The sequence below is a fragment of the Solanum dulcamara genome, chromosome 5 (genome assembly GCF_947179165.1).
Source record: "Solanum dulcamara chromosome 5, daSolDulc1.2, whole genome shotgun sequence".
NCBI lineage: Eukaryota > Viridiplantae > Streptophyta > Magnoliopsida > Solanales > Solanaceae > Solanum > Solanum dulcamara.
Window position 1 is genome coordinate 75706229 of NC_077241.1, and position 25616 is coordinate 75731844.

Sequence of the window (25616 nt, forward strand, 5' to 3'; positions counted from 1 at the left end):
AAGGGTAAAATGGTCATTTTACAAAATTTTTAAAAATGACCTTCTGGGTCATTACATTTCCCTTTTTCTTCTATCTATTTATGTACTCCGGATATCTTCATTAGTGAAATTAAAATAATGAAGAAATGAATGAAGTGTGAGCTTTTTGTATGCGTCTATGTTTTATCTTTGGATTATTTTTGTGCAACTTCAAAGGTCAGTGAAATGTATAATAATTAAGAAATATTGTTGTGAAAATAATTACTCCATAAAAAAATGTAGCTAGATATTTTATTGTGAAATCAATGACAATTACTCCATAACAAATGTAACTAAACAGAGACTTCCGACTCGTTTTTAATTTTTTTAATAATTTTTTAGTATGTAATAATTTATTTATTTATTATTATGTCTAGATATTATATATTAAATAAAGAAAATAATATTCTTATAAAATTTCTCATGGATCAATTTAAATAATATATCAACTTAATTTTTATGAATTGAACTAAGTAATGAATAAGTGAATAAATAATAAACTCAAATTTAAGCTAGTTGAACCGATCATATTTTCTTCGTCTCATTTTATTATCCCTAATATAAACAAAATTAAAATCCCAAGGTAGCAGTGGGACCACTTCACTATTCAATATGCATCATGGTCTAACTTTTATCCATTGGCTTTCATGTATGGTCAATTTTTCTACTGCTGCTTGCATTACAATACAGCGTTTTAAATCCCACTATCCAATTTTTTACTATTTTACATTATTTGATTTAATATGATATTTTAAAAAAATGAAAGTAAGGGCATCTTGAGGATAAAACTGTTTGAAGCATGTTCCCACAAGTCCATTGACTTTGAGTATTATTTGTTGCCCTCACATGAGCTAATCACGCAGCACAAATCACTATTGGTTGTTGAGGTAATTTACGTCATTATATGTGTATTTTCATTGGCTATAATTAATGGTGTACGTATAATTTTTTATAAGTGATTATGTTGATTTTTGAAAATAAAAAATGATCAAAATCAGTGTAGCAGCATCGTATTATACTACCAAGGGATGAAGTGAGATACATAACTACATAAGATCTCGGACTAATTAGTCGAGTCGAGCGATGAATTTCGAGTATATGATAATAATCAAATTTAAAAAATTATAATTCAAATATATTATTATAATTTTCTGCTAAAAAGTCTTGTTTTTTTTAACCTCTTCTTAGGAGTTTTAACTTCTAAATATTATTTTGTATTTTAATATAATTTTAGAAGTTTTTAATAAAAATCAAATTGATGTTACCAAACAAAAAAAGTGCATTTTAAAAAAAAATGTATATAATACAAAATCATTTTTTAACGTTGATTTGAACCTAAACTTAACTTGGACCAAATGACAATAATCTAATAAGCATTCATATCACCAAAAAGAAGCAGTAGTACTTCTTTTATGTCATGTCTGGAAATCATTGTCCTATCTTTTTGGATTTTTATAGTAATAATAACATTGGTATATTTTAAGAAAGTGATGTGTACATGTATTTCAAATAACACTAAAGTTTATGCATAATATATAAATCTAGTCTTTAATTTGATCTTTAATTAGAAATATTGGATTCGAGTCTGGGTATGAAAAACAGGTTGTTGGGAGCGCTATCCTCTAATGGATTTATAGTGCGCGATTCAAATTTTATCGGGGCTCCACGAACTCCGGACACCGAGTGAAAAACAAAAACAAATAGGATCTATATCTCCTAACGTTGAGTCATGTGCCCAATTCACAAATACACACTTAAATTTATTAAAGTTGAATTAGTAGATTGTAGATACACGCGTCTTCCGTGATAATTCACGTGAAATACACTTAAACTGGTTTATATTATGTCATTTAAGATGTATGTGTCTATTTATTCACTTTATATAAATTTAAGTGTCTATTAGTGCACACCCAAAATTGAAGAGCACAAAAACATTTATATATTATGTTTTTTATTTTTTTTTTCAATTAGTTTTACCATTTACATCAACACAAACACAAAAATTCTAAATGTGATTCTATATGCGATTTAACAAGTGAAAATATAAATCAAAACATAAGCATGATTGTTTATGATAAGTGATATGCATCGTCTTAATTTTCAACTAACTACTAAGGTTAAATTGTTTAATTTGACGTAAATAAAAATTTACTTCCAAGAACTAAATACTCTCTTGGTATTTGTTTACCTGTCCTATTTATGTTTGATTTGAGACACTCTTGAAGAAATAAAAAATAAAATGATAATTTTACTATATCAATTATATTTATTAAAAGTCATCTCACTCCTTGAGAGTGAATTGGAAACAATTACTTCCTTAATTTATTTTTACTTGTCCACTTTGAACTTTGCACGTCATTAAGATTAACCAATGTTTAGCCTAATGTCTTGAGAAATGATTTGGCGAATAAGTAAAATGCTAATGGTAAACATAAAAAATAATATGTTTTTTTGAAGATCGAAGCAGGACACTATACATCTAGCACCGCCAACAACATAAGGTATTATGGAACTTTTTTCTATTAATTATTTTTAAATTACTATTTTTTTGATATGATAAAAGTGACAAATAAAAATAAAAATTTATTTTTAATATAGCAGACAAGTAATAAAGCGAATAATACTTAATAATAAGATTAAAATAAATACAAATTGATAAATCATCTCCTAATTTATCAAACAGAACAAATAAAAGTGAACAATTAAAAATGAATCGTGAGGGAGAAAATTAATTTTTATTAAATTTAGCTCCAGCTTCTGAACTACCCGCACAATATAACTAGCCATTAGTATAACATTATTATATTGTTTAGAGACTTATTATTTATTACAGAAGTCATAACTTCTACTTTTTCTTTGTCTGTTTTCTTTAATTAAAATGTCATCAACTTTAATTCACCAGAAATTTCTGCATCTACATAAAATCAATTTCCTAATAGTCAATTATGAAAAAGATACCTAGTTTTCAGTAGTAAAAGTTAAGTTGGCCAATGTATCATCAGATCAACTAATTAATTATTTCTTATATACATTAAATAATACCCCCTCTGTTCCTTTTTATTTGCTAAATTTTTTTTAATTTGAGTTTTCCTTTTACTTGTCAAATTTGATAAATCAAGAAAGTACAATTTTTTTTATCTATTATACCCTCAATTTATTGAGAGAGTTAATATCTTTGGTATCAAAATGTTTTGGAATTTGGATTATGACTTTTGTGATTAATAAGGATAAAATGGTAAACTCACTATATCAATAATTGATATTTTTAATAGGTGTGTGTCATGACCTAAGAAGTAGAAGTAAGGGTCTTTTAGTCTTTTGACAAAGAGTAGTTAAAACTAATTAACTAACAATCAGTTAGTTAATTAATTGTGTTTGTTAGAACTAATCACTGCTAAATAAATAAATAGCAGGGCTCAATGTATGATTAGGCACAAGCCCAAAAAATGAAGTAATGAGCTGAGAAGCTCTCCTCTCTTCTTCTCTCTTCTTCTTCTCTTCTGGTTCTCACTTGCTCCTATTTTCTCAGAAACTCTAGCTTAGTACGAGTTTGTTCATGGTATCAGAGTCATCATCACAGTGATTACTGTGAGAAGTGGTTCTTCATTTTGAGTCAAAGAATCTAGTCAGATTCATAGATTCGTCTATTTTTTTAGATCAATTTACAGATCCAAGCTCGTTTGAAGCTCAAATCTACTCTACTGCAATAGAAATTAGAAAGAAATGACAGGTGAAGCAATCCTAGATCACAGTGCTCAACGAGTTGGTACACAATTTAATCCAAGTAACAACTCCATACAAGGGCAAGGTATTGACTACAATCATCCTCTCTTTCTTAGTCTTACAGATGTAAGTGGAATCAATATTTATTTCATTTCAGTTGCATGGTGTGGAGAACTACACCTTGTGGAATCGATCGATCAAACTGGCTCTGTTAGGAAGGAACAAGTTAGGGCTAGTTGATGTTACATGCAGGAAGGAGATGTATGGTGAAAAACTGTGGGGTAAATGGGAAAGAGTGAATGCTATCGTTTTATCATAGTTAATGAATTCAGTGTCAAAGAGTTTGCTTAGTGCAATTGCATTTGCTTCAAGTGCAATGAATATGTGGACTGACCTGCAAGAGAGGTTCGATAGAGTAGATGGATCAAGGACTTATAGTCTACACAAAGAAATTGCCGCTCTGTAACAGGGGACATCTTCAGTTTCCGTATACTACACAAAGCTAAAAGCCTTATGGGATGAGTTTGAAGTATTATTGCCCTTACCTTGTTGTAACTGTGAGAAATCCAGAGGATTTGTAGCTCACATGAATATATAAAAGCTATATCAATTTTTAATGGGGCTAAATGATTCGTATCACCAAGCTAGGAGTCTGATTCTCATGATAGATCTACTACCAACTATCAATCAGGCCTATGCTATGATAGTAGGAGATGAGAGTCAAAAATCTGTTGTTACAAGCATCAGTAATTTGGGCCTAAATTCTTCCATCTTAGAGTCAACTGTATTCTAAAGGTGGTAGTAGCTCAGGTGCTAGTTATAAGTTCAAGAAAAATACACTCTTAATCTATGACTTTTGTAAGTGTAAAGGTCATACTAAAGAATTCTGTTATACAGTTGTTGGTTATCCACCAGACTTTAAGTCTAAGAGAAAGATACAAAGTGCAAACACTGCCTGTATTGATGCTGCTGTCTTATCCAGTCACCCTCAACAACAAGTTTAGGCTCATTTCTCTTATAGATTGAACACTAATGTACATGATGAATTAGCCTGGGGAAGGAACATCACAGCACAACACAGATCCAATCCCAGTTGAAGCTTTCACATCTAATACTACTACAAGTCAAGCTGAAAAGAATGTCAAACAATTACTTCAGGGATGTACATTCACAAAAAAACAGTATGATCACATCCTTAAAATGATGAGTCAACAATCAATATCAAGAGTTACTGCATCTGATGGCAATAAGGCCAATGTTGCAGGTAAAATATTGTTTGTCACTGAAAATAGTGATGTATGAATTGTAGATACAGGTGCAACAAATCATATGGTGTCTAATTTGGATATGCTACAAAAGGAGTCTGTGTTAAAGCTTGATATTCCTAAGGAGGTATCCTTACCAAATAGAGGTAACACACAAGTAACACACATCGGTTCATGTAGTCTATCATATAAAAGTGTTATTATTAATGTGTTGCACATACCAGAGTTCAAATATAATCTGATGTCTGTCAATAAAATAACAAAGAAATTAGGATGCTCAGTCTTCTTCTTCCCTGATTTTTGTGTTTTTCAGGAGCTTTACACTGGGAAGGTGAAGGAAGTTGGTAAAGAAGAAGGAGGCCTATATCTGCTGTGGAGACAATTAACTCAATGCAATACTAAGGAGTCTTCTCTTGCTATTGATTTCATCCGAAAGTCAAGGAATCAATCACAGACATGGAGTTATGACATCAAAGGCTTGGACATGTATCTTCAGCAATACTTGCTAAGATGTTTACTATGACTAAACACACTATGTGTCAGGTTTCTCAGTGTTTAGTCTGTCCATTTGGAAAGCAAACCAGATCTATTTTTCCTTCTAGTAGCATCAAAAGTAGTAAATGTTTTTGACTTGTTACATGTTGATCTTTGGGGACCTTATAATACAACTATCTTTGATGGAAACAAGTACTTTCTTACAATAGTTGATGACTTTTCAAGAATGACCTGGTTATTTTTACTTAAACAAAAGTCAGATGTTTGTGTATCTCTTCAAATATTCTTGCAGTATGTTCAGAATCAGTTTGGGAAAGTAGTCAAGATTTTAAGATCTGATAATGGTACAAAATTTGTTAACTCAGTTTGTGATAGTTTGTTTAAAGAACTAGGTATCATACATCAAAAATCTTATCCTTACACTCCTCAACAAAATGGTGTTACTGAAAGGAAACATAAACATCTGCTTGAAGTTACAAGAGCTTTAAGATTTCAAGATAAAATTCTTATAAAGTTTTGGGATCACTGTGTCTTAGCTGCAACTTATCTCATTAACAGACTTTCTAGTAGTGTGCTTGAGTTTCAAACTCCTTATAAAAGATGATATGGTGTAAAACCAGTACTATCTCATTTGAGGACAATTGTCTGCTTGTCCTTTGCAAAAAATCTTACTGAACATGATAAACTCATGCCTAGATCAAGGTCAACTGTCCACATGGCCTATTTTGAAGTGCATAAAAGGTACATTTTATTTGATTTGCTCAACAGGTCCTTCTTTGTTAGTAGGGATGTTATCTTTAGGGAGGATATATTTCCATTTGCCAAAGATGATAGGTTTGCTCATCAGCAAATATTTGTAGATACCCTGCAAGGGTTAGTTATAGCTGCTCAAGATTTTCTTCAAATGGCTTTTGTGGTATCACCAAGTACCGACCAGGCTGTTATATCAGAAGGGGTACATACAGATGCTGAGCAGCCTGAGGTAAATCATAATTTATCTGAGGTGCAGGTTCATTATGATACCAGTGTCTCTGAGGAGTCTTCTGTTCCATTGGTTCCATAGGTCACTAGAAAGTCTACAAGATCTAAACAGCCCCCTCTCTGGCTGAAAGATTTTGTTTCCTTCAATACAATTAAAGATGTTCCTTATCCTTTTCTAACTATGTCACCTACTCTCATCTATCACCCTCTTATCAATGCTACATTGCATCTACCTCCACTATGATAGAACCTACCAGCTATGCAGAAGCTTTTAAAGATCCAAGATGGGTTGAGGCCATGTAGGCAGAGATCCAGGCATTGGAGAGCAACCATACCTGGGAGATTACTCGATTGCCTGCAGGCAAGAAGCCTATTGATTGTAGGTGGATTATAAGGTTAAATATAAGTCCACAGGTGAAATAGAAAAGTTCAAGGCCAGGTTAGTTGTAAAGGGCTATAGCCAGCAAGAAGGGATTGATTACAAAGAGACATTTTCTCCAGTTGTTAAGATGGTAATAGTGAAGGCTATTCTATCCATTGCAGCATCCAAACAGTGGCACATCCATCAAATGGATGTCTTTAATACATTCCTTCATGGAGATTTAGAAGATGAAATCTATATGCAACGTCCTCAAGATTTTGTCAGTCAAGTAGAGAAGGTGTGCAGACTGACAAAGTCTCTGTATGGCCTCAAGTAGGCTCCAAGACAATGGAATCACAAACTGACTGAAGCTCTCCTAAGATTTAAGTTTAAACAGAGTCAATATGATTACTCCTTGTTCATCAATAAATTAGAAGAAGGAATTGCAATAGTACTTGTGTATGTAGATGACATGTTGATCACTGGTAGCAGCTTGAAGTTGATAGAAGAAACTAAGAAAGCTTTACAAAAGGCTTTCAAGATGAAAGACTTAGGGGAGCTCAAATATTTTCTAGGAATTGAATTTACAAGGTACACAGAAGGGATACTTATGCATCAAAGGAAGTATACACTTGAACTCATAGCAGAAGTGGGAATGACAACAGCTAAACCAGCAAGACACCTATGGATGTGAATATCAAATTGACATCAAGGAAGTATGATGAACATGTGAACAAGAAGCAAGAGGAATCATATAATCCTTTGACAAATCAATCAACATATCAAAGGCTTATAGGTAAACTATTGTATCTCAATATGACAAGACCAGATATATCCTTCAGTACTCAGACATTGAGTCAATTTCTAAATCAACCTAAAAAATCTCACATGAATGCTGTACTAAGAGTAGTCAGGCACTTAAATAGGCAACCTGGATAAGATATAATACTCTCAAGCTATTCAGACAATCAGGTTAGTGCATGTTGTGATGCAGACTGGGCTGCTTGCCCTCTAACTAGGAAATCTGACACTGGTTACATGGTAAAGATTGGAAAGTCCTTGATATCATGGAAGGCTAAGAAGCAGACCACAGTGTCAAGGAGCTCAGCTGAAGCTGAATATAGAAGCATGGCTTCAACTGTATCAGAGTTAGTGTGGCTGCTTGGACTGTTGAAAGAAGTGGAGGCTGAAGTTGAGTAGCCAGTGCAAGTGTATAGTGACAGCAAAACTACAATTCAGATTGCTTCCAATCCAGTGTATCATGAAAGAACAAATCATATATAAATAGATTGTCACTTCATTAGAAAAAGGCTGCAACAAGGTTTAATTCAAGTAAACTACCTACCAACTCAAGAACAACCGGCAAATATACTAACCAAAGGATTGTCTAGAGCCCAACATGAATATCTTCTATCCAAGCTAGGAGTGTTGAATACCTTTACACCTCCTAGCTTGAAGGGGAGTGTTATGACCTAAGAAGTAGAAGTAAGGGTCTTTTAGTCTTTTGACAAAGAGCAGTTAAAACTAATTAACTAAAAATCAGTTAGTTAATTAATTGTGTTTGTTCGAACTAACCACTGCTAAATGAATAAATAGCAGGGCTCAATGTATGATTAGGCACAAGCTCAAAAAATGAAGTAATGAGATGAGAAGCTCTCCTCTCTTCTTCTCTCTTCTTCTTCTCTTCTGGTTCTCACTTTCTCCTATTTTCTCAGAAACTCTAGTTTAGTACGAGTTTGTTCAGTGTGTCAAGTCAAAAATTAATAAGTAAAAGGGAGCGGAGGGATTAGGCAGTAACTTGTTTCTTAAAAATGATGATACGTTCAAGTTAGAATAACCTCCTTGTTTTTTAAGAATAATTTAATGGATCACAATATTGTACTATCATTTTGTCAAAAAAAACCTTATCTTTAAATCATAATTTTAGGAAAAAAGGAAAAGAACTTTTCAAATATGAAAGAAATCATTTCGTGGGAGCAATTGGATAATGACTTCTTCTTCTTCTTTTTTTTTTCTTTTTTTTTTTTGTAAAAGACCACATGGGGATGACTAAGAGTTGATGATTACATTATTAAAAGTGGTGGGAAGATATATATATCCCTTTATGCTTAATTAAAAAAAATTAAATTTTGAGTATAAAGAAATACTCTTTTATTAATTTAATAAATTTTAATATAAGTACACTTCTGAATTAATTAAGATTTCAATACGAATATTTGATATCAAATAAATGGAAAAACTTATAGAAATTTTACTAGTTTAGGAGGTAATTACTTAGATATACTTTAGTTTGCAATATTACGAATCTTACCAGATTTTGGTGCGTCCAGATACGTCTAGATATATGTATCTTGGGATATATGAGGTCAAAATTAGATTTAATTTATTTTAAATACACTGTATCCAAGTGGATTCACATGCATCTGGGATACATAGATAAATCTTGCTCGCCTCCTTCACCTCCCTCTCATCTCGCTCGCCACTCTCCTACATATCTGGTATCACAAGTATCTAGAATACATGACTATCTCGTTCAACTCCCTTCTCACCTGCTTACCTCTTTCTCTATTTTAGTGTATCAGGTAGCAAAAATACATGCATTTAGGTGTATCTTCTTTAATACATGATAAAAAACTCCCCATTAATAGTAAAATACATAATTATTTAAAAGTATATATAAAATTAATATATATATATTAAACTTTTTCTTTAAAAAAAACATCCTTCTTTTTTTTTTGCTGGGATGCCGTTGAGAAAGAAGAAAATATGAAGAGTCGCAAATAGGACCAACTATAGTCATTAATGGGTGAATCCACCGAAAAAGGCCGCACACGATGCCTGGATATACCCTTCTGGCAATCAAGTGGACCTTTTTATTTTGTTGACTTCTTTTTTTAAAAAAAATATTTTGTATTTGAAAATTCAAATTTATTAATATGACTAATTCAAAGTTAAGGACGAAGTGTGCAACAAAAATAATAATACTAATAACAATAACATATCAAATATAATTTCACAAAAGTGGCAAAGACAAAGTGCATCAATAACCATTTTTAGAAATGCGGTAGTTTCAAAAAAATTAAAATATAATCACTTGTGAATTAAACTTCAAACAAGCAATTAAATTTCAAATAGTTTAGCTTGTGACATTTATTCCAAAATATCAACTTTTAATTTCTAATTCAAGGTAAAAGGATCTCGTCTATCTCATCACATCTATTTATGATTACTACTCTCCATACGTAAAATATCAGTACTGCTTCTCTATAAGTTATCATTCATGTTGGTGTATATAATGTGTTCAATTGAATACAAAGTTAAAAATATCAATTTTATTTGTACTATATTATACACGTTAGATATATAAAATACCTAAATAGTTAATTAAAATTCAAAATATTGAAAGAAATAAAAGTCGTGCAAAATATTTAAAATGGGGTTAACCATTTGGAAACGTTCGAATAGAAAAGAGTATTAATACAAATTAAAACAGAAAAAGTAAATTCTACAATTGTTCTAAAAAACTTTTGTTTTTAGTGAAATTTAGTAATGTTTGGTTCTCAGGAGAAGTGATTAAGCATTAACTAATTAAAGTCAATCTAATTATATAAAAGAAAAAGAGGAAAGGTATACTAGCTCATAAGTGAACATGCAAGCTTACAAAAATTAATTTAAATACTAATGAAAAATACAAAAAGTTGCTAGTATTTCATTTGAGAAAATAGCCAAATGACCTCCAATTTATTATTGAATTTTTAACTATACACTTATAATTCACGGGGATTCTATTATCACCTGAATTATTTCAAAGTAAAATTAATTACACCTTATAAATTATGTGCCTTGTGGTGAAACACACGCGCTTGACACGTATATTTCACCGGCTGTTTTTTTAAAATTTTTTTTTACTCCTTCGACTTCTTCCTTTCTTCCTCGATTATTTTTTCAATCCTAAAACATCATTTTTTTATCTCAAAAAAAATTCTATATGTCTAACAATTTAAAATCAAACCTAATAGAAATGACTTCAAACCTCAAAATGAAAATCAAAATAAAAAATGATACTAATTTTACACTATTCTCATGGTTCTACAAAGCTTTGAACAAAGATAATGGTGGAGGAGGTATATTTGGATAGATAAATAATAAAAATGAAGAAAAGAAAAGGAAAAAAAAAGAAGGAGACAAAAATAAAAGGAAAAAATAGGCAACCCACTCTCTCAAAATTACACTATTTATGTCAAGTTGTCAACTCAACACTTAACGGTTACTTATTTCATTTTAAAGTAATTTAAGAGAGTGTGTAGTTGAAAATTTGATATTAGATTGGGGGATCATCTGGCTATTTTTTCTCTATTTTATTTACTTGATATTGAAGGAATTTAGGCGCGGAGCCATAATGATAATTACAAATTCGATAGAACTTTATAAGTTGTAATTTTAGTTTAAACTTTATAATTTTATTAAATATTTTATTTAATATATACAAGTAATGTAAAAAAAAATTGCAATTCAAAATTCATAAATTTAGGAAAATCTTAACTTCGCCGAAAAATGTACGTGTCTATGTACTTATATTACTGCTAATAGATTAAGGGCAATGAGAACTTTGTCTGAACAAATGGAACTTTGAGAGACAATAATTTGAACTTTGAATTTAGGCTATAGTTGTAATTACAACTGTCCTATAAGTAGATGCAAGCAATTAAGAGCTGTTATTTTGGATTCACCAAGAATTAACAACATACATAAGTGTATATTTAGAAGAAGATTAATCATAAATGTAGCACTAATCAATAATAGGCTCTAGAAGGATCTATAATTTTTTTTTTCTTAGTAAAAATAATAATACAAGACATGATGGAAGATAAAGAAGAATAATTAAGGTTGGTGGAGGACAAAAATTGCTTCTCAATTTTAAAGTATGCATGTGGGTAATTCTGTATGCTACTATATGCCTCACTCTGAACTGTCCATTGGCTGTCATACCCACCCCCCCACCCCCCAAAAATAATACATAACCTGTTTTTTTAATATTACTCAATAGGGTACAAAGTTTTGCAAATAGAATATGTTGGGACACATAAATGTAGTTATACCAAATAGATAACACGTAAATTGTAAAACGAAAAATTTTACAAGTTTTTTGTGTTAGTAGAAGATTGAAAGTGATTGAAGCGCGATTGAAATTACTAATTTGCAATGGTCTTTATGGTGTATCGGATGAGCTGTCTATACCACAATCTAAATTTACGTTGATGTAGTTGAGGAAAAAACATGAAAAATTATTGTATCTTTTTTTCCTTTTCATCCTGTTTTTATGGTAGTTAATCTAAATACGTGTGATGGTTCAAAAGTATTTTCAAATATTCTTCGCATCCCCACAGAAATTGATTGTTGTCATAGTCTTGGTTGTCAAAAGGGGCACGCACAATCTCAAAGTAGCTAGTGTTTCATGTTCAGAAGTCTTCAAGCCTTGGCACTTTGAATTCCATTGAATGGTTGTGGTTCCGAAACTCAAGTCCACAGTTGACTAGTGAGACATTCATCAATTCACGAACCAAGAAGCTATCACGACATCAAGCTTCCCAATTTGACCAATCCGTTGCACTTTGTACATTATCTTTCTAAATCATATGCTTTAAGTATAAGTTAGGGTTGAGAGTAAAAACTAAAATTACTATATTTACCCTAATAATTTTAGAACACTCTTTATGAAAGAACTTTTATTTCCTATAGGACATCCTAGACTTTAAAATGTTTACACTGAAAATATTAAAATTAACTGTTGCTCAAGTACACCTTTTGTCCTTTTTGACGGATTTTTGAAAAAAATATTTACGTTATTAAACAAAAGTAATGATATTATTAAAGAAAAATTCATTATGCATGTTTAAATAATTTGTGCTACGTACATCCATATTAATGTAAATTGTGGGGTTCTAGCTTGTACCTTTAATCCGTATTGTTTTTCTTTTTGGTCTAATTTTTTTTTTTTTTTTGGGGTCCAAACTTTAATCCCTATTTCTTGCTCTTCTATAGACAACTTTTTGTGGTGCTTTAATATTTTCATGTACAAAAGGAAAAATCACAAGTTATCGAGTAAGCGTTTGTGGTATAAGAACTTTTTACTTTATTCGAATATGGTCTATGACATATACAATTAGAGCTCCATAACAATTATCTCTTGTAACAATATTATATTATAAAAGTTATATTTTCTTTGAGATCATTTTTTGATATATGCTATGTTATATTTGTTCTTATAAGAGTATAAATTAATTTATTGTATTCTTGAATATCAAATCTAGAATACTGATAAATTGATAGCTCTCTGAGTAACCTTAACTTAAAGTTTCATGTTAAGAAGTAAGAATCATATAAAACTGTCGAATTTTTTATTGGTACATAAACAATTATTTGGATCGATGAACTTATCAATCTTAATCGCTACAAAGCGTAATGCTACCCCATCAAGTGTGTTGTTGGTCCATTATAAAAAAAATTGACCATATAATATAACTATTTATAAAAAAGATTCATCCCCATATTTTTCATTCTAGTAATTTCATTCCCTTGTGAAAGTTTTTTCTTATTTTAATATTTTTATCGTATCTATCTTATCTGTCATTGGCTCATTTCTGGTCTATCATCTCTCACACGCAAAGACGCATTCATTTTTTTGATTACACGCTCTTTTTTCGCTCTCCATGCATTGCTCTTGTTCATGTGCACCCTAATAATTATGCTTTTTTTTTTTAATGTTTGCTCACTCATGTTGTTTTTTGACTCGACATATTCTTTAAAAATAATAAATAAAATCGTATTATTTTCAATTTATTTTATGTGATTTTTTTTCTTTTTAAATTTATCACCAAAAAAAAATTATTTTAATATAATCAAAATTAATTTAACTTTTAACTTTTTCTTTTTTTCCCTTTTTAAATATTTAAAAATTATTTTATATTATAAATTTCAAAAGTTTATATTTTTTTAAACATCCGATCAAATTAAATAATGCTACGTAAAATAAAACAAAAAGAATAATTTACTATATCATCTTTAATTATTAAATAAATTAAAAATAATGAAATATTAATCACTAAGGTAAATAAATATAAAATATTATATTTTAATTTTTTAATCTTATAAATAAAAATGAACATCTATCTTTAATAACGTGGACGATGAATGAGTGTTAGCCATTTGGACCGACAAAACTTTCAGCTAAGCTCCTCTAAATTCCAAGCTAGCACCACCATTCCTTTTCTTTATCTCTCACCTGGCTATGACCAACAAAACTGTACCCCAAATAAAGTCAATTGAACCGTTGCCACTTTCCTATTATACTAATTAATATGTAAAAAAAAACAAAAAAAAAACTATACTACAACTACTACTTGCAAGTTGCAAATTTCTCTCTTAGCTGCTTTCTTTGTTTCTTGCTCTCTTGCTCTCTTTTCTGCTCATTTTTCTCTTTGTTCTATCCTTATAATGTAACTGCATACAAAAAAGAACATTTTTTTTCAATCTTTATTGTAAAAACACCTTGAAAGTTTTGATCTTTACTTACTTTGAACTTCAATGGCTTCTTCTTCTACTTGGTCTTTCCTAATTTCTCTTATTTGCATTTTCTTGTTTATGGGGTTAAGTTTTGCTGGAGATCCATTTAAGTTTTTTAACTTTGAGGTCTCCTACATTGATGCTTCTCCACTTGGTGTGTCCCAACAGGTATGTTTCTTCAGATCTCTTGTTTCTTTCCTTACATTGTTGCTTCCTAGGTAGCAGGGCAAGTGTGTTAAATGTTTTGTATAGTGTTTCTTGAATATTGGTTTCAGATCTATGGGATATTGATGTCAAAGTTTTGAACTTTAAGTTTAGTGTTAGTGTATTTGTGGTTTCTTGAGTTACATTTAGCTTAATCTTTTTCAGGTTATTGCTATTAATGGAAAGTTTCCTGGACCAACCATGAATGTAACTACTAATGACAATGTTGTTGTTAACGTGAGGAACAAATTAGATGAAGATCTCCTCTTACATTGGTAAGATACTTCTTGCTGAGTACATAATGGGTTTTTGTTCTTTCCATTTTTGGTGCATTTTGAGCTGATTTTTGTGGGAATATAGGTCTGGGGTTCAGCAGAAGAGGAGTACTTGGCAAGATGGTTTACCAGGAACAAACTGTCCTATTCCTTCAAAGTGGAACTGGACTTACCAATTTCAGGTCAAGGACCAAATTGGAAGTTTCTTTTATTTCCCTTCACTTCATTTTCAGAGAGCATCAGGTGGTTTTGGTGGAATTACAATTAACAACAGGGAGGAAATCCCAATTCCTTTTGATTTTCCATATGATGATATCACTATTATGATTGGTGATTGGTACACCAGAAATCACACGGTTAGTTTCTATGCGATGACAACGATGAGTTTATTGGTTAAAGCTTTTGTTGAAGTTAAATTTGTATAGTTCAGTGTCTAATGTGTGGTACCTTTGCTTATTGTTGGATGTAGTCTTTGAGGAGCACTCTTCTTGCTGGGAAAGATCTAGGAAAACCAGATGGTGTTTTAATTAATGGGAAAGGTCCTTACAGATACAATGATACTATCGTGCCGGATGGCATTGACTATGAAACAATTACTGTCCATCCAGGTAAACTACATTGTGCTAGAAGTGGACTCATTGTTTAAATGGAATATGTTGTCGTTATACTAATTCATGTTATTTGTTGCACTTTCTCAAGTCAAACAACACAAATCTTATGAAAATTTCCAGTATTCCTGTTTAGACATCTATATGGCTTTTATCTGCTAAAAAGAATCCCTCTTTGGTACTTCTGCTATAAAACTTTCTCTAGAAACTTAAGAGTTTGATTTCACCTTCTTGCGAATATTTATGCTTTTGTGTTTCATTAGTATAGAGAAGGAAAAAAGTTCTCCGAGATAATGCATCCATATGTAGAACTTAAATGATTATCTGGGATTCAAAGTTCTCATTTAGGCTGCTACTTTGCCTTGTTAATTATCTAAAATAAAGTGTGATACACTTCTCTTCTTGGTTGTTTTATAATGTTAATATGATGATTCTGCAGGAAAAACCTATCGAATTCGTGTAAGCAATGTAGGAATATCAACCAGCTTGAACTTCAGAATTCAGAATCATAACTTACTTTTGGCAGAAGCAGAGGGATCATACACTGTGCAGCAAAATTACACTAGCTTAGATATACATGTTGGACAATCTTACTCTTTTTTGGTATCCATGGATCAGAATGCAAGTTCTGATTACTATATTGTGGCAAGTGCCAGATTTGTGAACCAATCACAATGGCAAAGAGTTACTGGTGTAGGCATTTTGAAATACACAAACTCGAAAGGAAAGGCACATGGCCCTCTTCCTGAACCACCACAAGATGAATTCGACAAAACTTTCTCCATGAACCAGGCCAGATCTATCAGGTTTGTTTCTCTCCCCAGTGCACTTATCAAATTGTATCAGAAAGATGTTAGTAGTTGGGAACAAATTTAACAGGTTGTAAAGCTTTACTGCCACTTACCATTTGGTGTTATGATGTATGCTATGTAGGTGGAACGTAACTGCCAGTGGAGCTCGCCCAAATCCTCAAGGTTCTTTCAGATATGGCTCAATTAATGTGACAGAGATATATGTGGTCCAAAATAAGCCGCCAACGATGGTAGATGGAAAAAGGAAAACAACACTTAATGGGGTTTCATTTGTTAATCCTAAAACACCAATCAGACTTGCTGACCAGTACAAATTGAAGGGTGTATATAAGCTAGATTTCCCTACGGCACCACTAACCGGACCTCCGAAGATGGAAACCTCCATTATCAATGGTACCTACAGGGGATTTATGGAAGTAATATTTCAGAACAACGATACCAAAATGCACACGTACCATATGAGTGGATATGCATTTTTTGTGGTCGGGTATGATCTGGCCTCCTCTCAATGTTCATCATATTCAAAAATGAAACTGAAAATTCATTTCGCTGAACCTGACTTTTCACTAATGCAAACTTGCAGGATGGATTTTGGCGTGTGGTCAAATAATAGTAGGGGTACTTACAACAAATGGGATGGAATAGCTCGCACCACAACACAGGTAATCATTGTTATATCTTGAGAATTTGTCAAGATTTGTGACTAGTACAGGCTTACAATCCTTTATCGAATATAGCCATTAGTCTGTGATATCTGTTTACAACCCTGATATTGCTCCTCAACCAGGCCAGTTACAACTCGATGAGTTCAAATCTTTTCTTACTTGTATATGCCAGTGATAGATGACTACCTCATACATTGTTAGCCTTACATAACATCACTGCTTATCTTAAACAAGAACTCAAAACTCAGTTTGCTTGTGGTTGTCACAGTAACTGAGATGTAAACTATTGAACGTACTAAGCTTCTTCAACATGTTATATATGCCAGTAAGCAAATTCCTTTTACCATATTTCTTCGAAATGATGATTAAGAAATGTTTTCTGCTGACTATAACACCCGTGTCATTGGCCTTCCAGTAACATCTAGCATCAACAGGCACATCTAGTATTGCTCCACACTAAGAGGAGGCTATGCCATTTAAATGTCCTAAAATTTGTGCTTGGCTTTAGATCAAAATTTTATTTCATGTCTTCAAAGTCTGCATCTTGTGACAAGTCTCATATTTCCTATGCTGCTCACAGGTTTTCCCCGGGGCATGGACAGCAATCTTGATCTCCCTTGACAATGTTGGAATTTGGAACCTGAGGACAGAAAACCTCGACTCGTGGTTTCTAGGCCAAGAAACATACATCAGAGTTGTTAATTCCGAGCCCACTAACAAGACAGAGTTGCCAATGCCAGACAATGCACTCTTCTGTGGCCAACTTGCCAAACTACAAAAGTAAGTAAACAACAACTATCTTCACACCTAAGTATTTAAAAACATAGAATTGTCTAACATAGTTCATTAATCTTCAGGCCACAAGATATATCATATGCAACATCCATGAGAGGCAACAAGTCGAAATTCTGTTTCATGATGTTGCTGCTGGTTTCTGCGACATTTGCTGTGTTCCAGTAGAAACCTTTTCCAGTGGATGCTTTTGTTTTTGTGTTAAAAATGCGGGAGCTTGGCTTTGTGAGGGTCTGTCGTCTGATTTAATTTGTAAGATGTAGGTGTTTTAGTTGTAGTTATCTTGATTTCAAGAAGAAGAAGGCCATTATTATTAATTGTTTTGACTTGTAATTTTTCATTATTATTTCCGGTTGTGTTAAAATGCTCCCCCGGATATGGTTGTTTAATTTATTGGTAATTATACACATTCTTTCTATAATATATGTAATGTAATGGCTACTATTCATTAATTTTATTCCTACATTCCATTTTGTACCTTTCACTACTTTATTACAAAACAATTTTTTTTTGTTAAGAGTGATTTATAATCTGTTAATAATGGCTTGGCTTAGAGGTCCAATATCATCGGTTTCATTCTTTTTGGGAATGATATTGATTGAACTATTGATAAAGGAGGACAAAATTGGTTCTTTTTTCATTTGAGTTGGAGTAAACGTAAGTGGAGATTGGGGAGGGCATTATTTAGGCTATAGAAAAGGACATTTTTGAGCTACTCGATTAAAGGATATTTTTGTGTCAAAAATGAAACGAAGAACAAAGTTAACCATTTCGAACAATTCGAAAATGAACGTCAGCCAAATTGCTTTCACAAGAAAAGAATCAAGAGAAACAAAACCAGCCAAATATTTCAGAAATTTTGTCTTGAGACTAACATTTAAAAGAAGTTTTGGATTTTTTTATAAGGTACCATTTATGCTTCTCTGGAAATCAGTTCTTGTAGCATAAGTGGTCCAAAATTCAGAATATTTGATTTCAAAATACCAGCCTGGACTTATTTTGCACAGTCACGAATCAAATCCAATTTGCATTGATTCTTTACAGATAATTAAGCAATAGAAAATGCATCTCTTTTCTTGTTATTTTTACCCCCCTCTCTCTCTATATATATATCCCTGCTGATTACTTTGGGCTGATGGGTAATTTTTAGGAAAACTTACATAAATATATTCTTCAGACATCTAGTTTATCAACATGGTCGAAGTATATATAGTGTATAGATATACATATGCATGTATGTTTAGTATAAAATATACACTACTTATACACACAATATATATTTTTAAAACTAAATGTCTAAATGCATGGTATTTGACTGTAATTTTTCTTAATTCTTTTACTTACATTTACTCAGCTTTGTCAAAAAGATTTTCTTGGATGTTCGATATTCAACTTGTGCAATTCAACTAATTCATATTCTCACGGAAGGCTAGTTAAAAAAAAATGTTCCTACTAAGACTTTATTTAATACCCAAAGCCTCAATTTAAGACTTTTTATTTAATACCAAAGCTCCAATTTCTCTTTAATCTTATTCATCCCATTATAATCTTGATAGGGTTGAAAAGGAGTTAATTACCCTTGTGCCTTGTGGTGTACATCCACATTTAACCTTTGAATTTTATTTCCTCCAGCCACAGCCTACATATATTCATGTTTATCCCAAAAACAAAATATAAATATTATTATATTTTTTTTCCTGTTCTTTGTCTAATGGAGTCAAACTTGGGGCCAAAATCGTCACATGAATTCACGTGAGGTGCCTAGATTGTCATCACTCATAAATGAAACACAACAAATAGGACTTGTGGAAAAATATAAAAAGAACAATATAGTAGTTGCAACAACAAATGATAATTTTACTATATAACTATTTAAATATAATAATAAATTTAATATTTTGAAAAATGTAATAATTATACTTAATATTAAAAATTAAGTGAAAATTATTATTTCTTTATTTTTCTAAACTGAACAAATAAAAATAAATATATATTTTTAATATAATAGACAAAAAAAAATAAACTGAGAGAATATTACTCTGTTCGGTTCATGTCTCCTGAATGCCATTATAAAGTTAACTATGAAAAGAAGATGAAGAAAGGGCATTAAATACTCCACGGTGATATTTTCATATTTATGAGAAAAATTATAACTTTAAAAGCTCAAATTGCATATCTAAATAAAATTTCAACTTCAAATCAACGTCTAATTTCGAAATCACGATTCTCATGTCCAAACAGGCCCTTAGACTAGTTTGGGCCCAGAGTTTTGGTCCTACAATGTAGTTGATTGCTCAAATTTGGTAAAAATGACTTGGGCTTGCCAAACACTTGGGCCAATATTTAATTTATAACCATTATTTGAATATACTTTTGAAACACAATCACTTTCACATCACATCACATCAATACAAGTGTGAAATGACTTTTCTTTCCCTTTGTTATTCATCTCCTTTTATCCTTTTCTACCCGGACGAACCGACCCTAATCGATTAGGAAATTTATATTGTGTTTAAATGACATTTCACCCCATCAAATCCAAAATGCAATGTCATTATAATAAAAAAGATATTTATAAATAATAACTTTTTCTTTTAGCGATAATTGAGTTATTATTACATCCATAATCACAAAAACCTTTAAAAATATTTATATAAAGACTAAAGCGTTGAATATAAATATTCATATTTATTAATGATGCAAAATATAATATAACAACAAATATATTATTTCCGTTAAACAATTGCAGCAAACTTTTTTTATTTGTTATAGTGTGTTTAGTTTTCCGTTTGTCTTTTTACGTTTGTCAAATAGTAAAACTTCAGACGTCGTGATGGTGTTTTACTTGTAGATGTGCTAAAATCTTACTTATCAAGATGTCCTTGTTATTTAAACAATATTTAACTAGTGCATTCGCCACTTTGGAGTTTCAAACTATTATCAGTGAAACTCCGAAATAATATTCTTGCCATGCATCTAGGATTTCAAAAATCTATAGGAAATCTATGGTTTTACAAAAAAAATATGAAAATAACCGATTCGACAAGCTTCGGTTTGATCGATCTACGGATACAAATCAGATGGTTCTCACTAACTATGCATCCATCCGAACATTCTTGGCCTTTCCTCGTCCAATAAAATCTAATAAATAATTTCTGTAATACAAAAACAACAACAACCAAGTGAAATCCTACAACGTGGGGTCTGGGGAGGGTAGAGTGTACGCAGACCTTACTCCTATCAAGGTAGGACGGCTGTTTCTGAGAGATCCTCGGCTAAAAAAAAACATAAAAAGGGGTCAGATAAGGTTAAGAAATTCAAAGCGATATAGGAAAATAAATAACGAAAGCGTCACAGATAAAATAGAGTAATAAAAGTATAGAAAATAATAAATAATAACAGAAATACCAGAATGAGAGCATAAGAAATTGTAATGTGCTAATGCGCCTACGAATAGGGAAGAATAACGAGACTATGTACTAGCTTTCTACCCTAATTTGGGTCCTCCACACCCTCCTATCTATGATGATGTTCTCGGTAAGCTGTAACTGCGCCATGTCCTGTCTAATCACCTCTCCCCAATACTTTTTCGGCCTACCCCTACCTCTTCTGTAACCATCCATGGCCAACCTCTCACACCTCCTCACCGGGGCATCTGTGTCTCTCCTTCTCACATGTCCAAACCATCTCAGTCGCATTTCCCGCATCTTGTCTTCCACCGAGGCCACTCCCACCTTGTCCCGAATAGCCTCATTTTTAATATTGTCGCTCCTGGTGTGGCCACACATCTATCTCAACATTCTCATCTCGGCAACTTTCATCTTTTGAATGTGAGAGATCTTAACTAGTCAATACTCTGCCCCATACAACATAGCCGGTCTAACCACCACTTTGTAGAACTTGCCCTTAAGTTGTGATGGCACCTTTTTATCGCATAGCACTCCAATGTCTGAAATTAGCTTCGACATTTTCATCTAAGTAATGAATAGAAGTATTTCCATTAATAAATTTATGATAAACTTTTTGATGATAACCCGTTGTTGTGAACATGATACTAGTAGGGTTATGCACTTTTTAATGCTCACCTCAATTAATTTCCCAGAATTCGCGCTACCTCCCATCAACACATGTATATTGAGGTAAAGGGTAATTCTATACATCCACTAGCTAGTATTTACCTATCTTTTTTTTGTATCATTTGTGATTGACTTTTAATACAACACAATATATATAGCAGCAGTAGTAGTAGTACAAATTAATTAACTAATTGTCATTGTACGACTGAAATGTAGCATTAATTTATAGGGCGTGAAAATGTAGTACTAATAAAGCAAAAAAGTGAATAGAAGATTGTTCAAGCAAAGGTTGAAACATTGAAGCCAAAAGTACACTTCAACACAAGGATAAAAGAAAGAAAATCACACATTCAACATGCTAGGAAAAGTCACATTAATTGGTTAGACACTTCTGCATCCATCTCAAAACTTGTTCACTTTTGATTCTGATCACATCATTAGTAAGGAGACACACTAACATTGGCAGAAGTATTAAACAAACCATCTTTCATATGAACATCTTCTCCATCCTATCAACAAAACAAAAACAAAACAAAATAAAACAAAACGTGAACTTCATTGTTGGATATGTTAAAGCATATGACCATCTAATTATCTAGAAATTTAAACTATTAAACAGAGCACACTTTTAATTACTTAATTAGGTTTTCAACCTGCCTCTCACATAAAGACTTGATTTCTTTTTTCAAGGGCTAAACACATGGTTTTCTTGTTTAATAATGGGTATTGGTGAGACTCAAATATTGCTCCGATATGAAATAATGAAGATACATATTGTAATTAATGTACCTGTTGGCGCACATTAGCCCTCTTAACAGTCTGATCAGGCATGAGACCAAATTGAATGTGTGGAAAATGGGCCCACTGCGTCATCAACCACACAAAAAAGCATCATGTACAAAACTTAGATTTAAATAAAAACACATGGTATAAACCCTAGTTCTCAGTTATCAAGATTTTGTTGTCGAACACAGAATATATTTCTAATCCTAAGGGGTCGTTTGGTTTCTGAGATGAGATGGGATATCTCAGGATTTAAGTTTGGAATAAATTTACCCCAACTTATTCCACCAAACATAGTGTTATTTTATTGCAGTTCCACGTGAAATAAATTAGTCCAAAGATTATAATTCTAGAACTATAATCTCGAGATAATTTAGTATGCAAACCAAACGGCCCTAAATGCTTTAAATCAGAGTGAAAAGAACCATAAACTTTTTTTATATATACAAATACAATAAATGAATAAATAAAAGAAACCCTAGTTTAGATAATACTCATACATTTTTTGCAGCGGCGCTGAAGGCTTCTCTGTGGCTAATATCAGGATTCCCTGCTTTTATGCGTTGGATCTCTTCCCTACACAAAATTCAAAACATCAATTTATAGTCCAATCTCATATGAAAATATAAATATACTTAATAAATTACCTTTATATGGTATTTGTAATTGTATTTAATTATAGAACGATGTCTGAATTGTGTGCTACTTTTCTTTTTAATCCGTTTAAAAAAGAATATCTTTTTCTTTTTAGCAACTTTTTAATTCTAATATGAGATATGTATCTTAAAGTGCATTTTAGATTCGTGTCAAAACAAAATACGACAAACAAATTGAAATGGAAAGAGTGTATTATATATAAGAAAGACAGAAATTTATGACTCTTACTTGATGAATCGGTTGTAAGCAGAAGGGACTCGCTGTCTTTTCTCAGGAGCTGTACATACAAGAGAGCCAAAATAAAAAAAGAACTTTAGTTACATTTATCGGAAACAGTGTTTCTACTTCCACTAGCTAGGAGGGAGACTGTATACACATCACCTTCCTTAAATCCTACTAGTAGAATTACATTGATAAATATAATGTTATTATTGTACAATTATTTAAAAAGTCACTTATAATTATCTAATAGGTGCCTTGATTATGTAGATACTAATTACACAAAATACTTAGACATCTTTCAGTTCCATCTTTCATCACAAAGCTAGAAAAGTCGGAGAAAGTTAGGGTAAAATTTTACTATTGTACATATAACTTAAACTCTTAATATAAGATAAGAAACGTATGTATGTGGTAAGATATCTCACGTCTATTAATAACGGGTGGCGGTCTAGGAAGATCATCAAATCCAGGTCGAGCAGGCAGCTGGACAAAATCATGAGCAGAGTTACTCTGATTCATCAAGAAATTTGGGGTTGTGTTGCTTATTTCTTCCTGCAAATTAAAGCAATTGTTATTTATCAAATTTTGCTAACAAATTAAAAAAGACTTTACCCTTAGCTACGGTTTGACCATAAATTTTAGATCGGATATTAAGAACGTGATCTTCAAATATTTTCAAGTTCTCAAAAAGACTTCCACTCACTGAACATCATTTTTTCCCCAAGTAGATCGAATGTATGTTCAAACACAATTTCAAAAGGAAGCGATGTGTTTATATATATAGACACAGTACATACCAGAAGAATGTGGGAAGGAGAAAAGTAAGTGTGACCAAAATGATGAAGCTGATGATGATGATTAGTAGAAGGCAAAAGCCATCCAGGCAAAAGATTACTGCAGTGTCCACATCGAACCGTCACAGTTTTGAACAAACTTGTGCACGGTACACTTACCTAAAAATAAAATCATGACAAAAAAAACAATGGTATTAGAACCACAAACTTTTTTGTTGGCTAATTTATATTAGTTTCATATTTGCGAGGTTAGTGTGTAGATATTAATTTCCTAACCCTCCTTTTGTCGAGAGATAAGGTCAAGCCCCCCTACTGTACTCGTTCGTTTGTAATTTAACTCCATTGATAATCGGGGAATTTTTAAAAAGTAGAGAAAAAAATCACTCTAGGAAATTAAAAGTCTATTAGGGGTCGTTTGGTTACATGGAATTAGGGGATTATTTCAGTAATTTGCTAGTGAAAATTAACTAATAAATTAAAAACCATATAACTCTTACACTAAAATCATCATGGACCTATTATTATATAGAAGATGAGGTTATCTATCCTGATTAAGCCAGGATTATAATCTTGGGATAGCCTTGTTTTGAACCAAACGATGAAAGAAAAACTTAAGATGGAAAGCACAAGAAACCCTAATAAGAAAACCCTATATGTAAATGTAATTCTTGATTCAGAAAGTAGCTAGAAATAAAAGAGAACAATTCATATCTATATAGACGTGTATATACCGCGAGGACAGTGTCACAGACGTTGCAATGAGCATAGCAAAGCTGCTCGGAAGGAGGAGGAGGAGGAGGAGAGAGGTGGTCCAATGACAAGCTATTTGAAGAGGACATTATATTATTACTCTCCAAACTGATTGGTTCCTCCTGCTTTTGTGATTGATTTGATTTGATTGATTGATGTCTTGACACTTCCTTTTATCTTTTGATAATATGAGTTTGAGGAAAGAAGAGAGTCAGAGAGGGCAAAACCCTTTTATTTGCACTTAGAGAAGTACTCTAGCTACTTAATTTCTTGGTCCTGTTTATTATAGATTGGTGATGGATGGTGGTATGAATGTATGTTATGCATAGTGGACAATGCACATGCATGGATCATGGATGTACATGTATACTTTTTTATTAATTAAGAAAGAAAAGATCAAACATATGTTGTGTGTTTGGCATTCCCAATGTTATGTGTATGAATTGAAAGTCAGAATGCGGCAGATGTGGGGGAGAGGAGCTAGAAAACGACGTTTGCATGGGGCGTTATAAAGCTCCCAAATACACTCATTCACTTGTTATTTTCATACTCTGTAGGTTTAGATTGTATGC

General features: G+C 32.0%; 2 protein-coding genes across 2 annotated transcripts; one reads left to right on the forward strand and one right to left on the reverse strand.

Annotated features, from left to right (window-relative positions):
• Window positions 1-14055: 14055 nt before the first annotated feature.
• On the forward strand, window positions 14056-18246 carry LOC129889892 (monocopper oxidase-like protein SKU5). The gene is made up of 9 exons (XM_055965362.1): window positions 14056-14574; window positions 14776-14885; window positions 14971-15241; window positions 15355-15493; window positions 15933-16299; window positions 16427-16792; window positions 16889-16967; window positions 17551-17750; window positions 17828-18246. The coding sequence occupies exons 1-9, from the start codon at window positions 14428-14430 to the stop codon at window positions 17928-17930; spliced, it is 1782 nt and encodes a 593-aa protein (XP_055821337.1). The 5' UTR covers window positions 14056-14427; the 3' UTR covers window positions 17931-18246.
• Window positions 18247-22112: 3866 nt separating this feature from the next.
• On the reverse strand, window positions 22113-25302 carry LOC129888536 (protein YABBY 4-like). Its single transcript, XM_055963496.1, has 7 exons — window positions 25026-25302; window positions 24298-24453; window positions 23926-24052; window positions 23507-23555; window positions 23122-23197; window positions 22628-22702; window positions 22113-22347 (listed from the first exon to the last, which is right to left on the reverse strand). The coding sequence occupies exons 1-7, from the start codon at window positions 25131-25133 to the stop codon at window positions 22276-22278; spliced, it is 663 nt and encodes a 220-aa protein (XP_055819471.1). The 5' UTR covers window positions 25134-25302; the 3' UTR covers window positions 22113-22275.
• Between the last annotated feature and the right edge of the window lie 314 nt (window positions 25303-25616).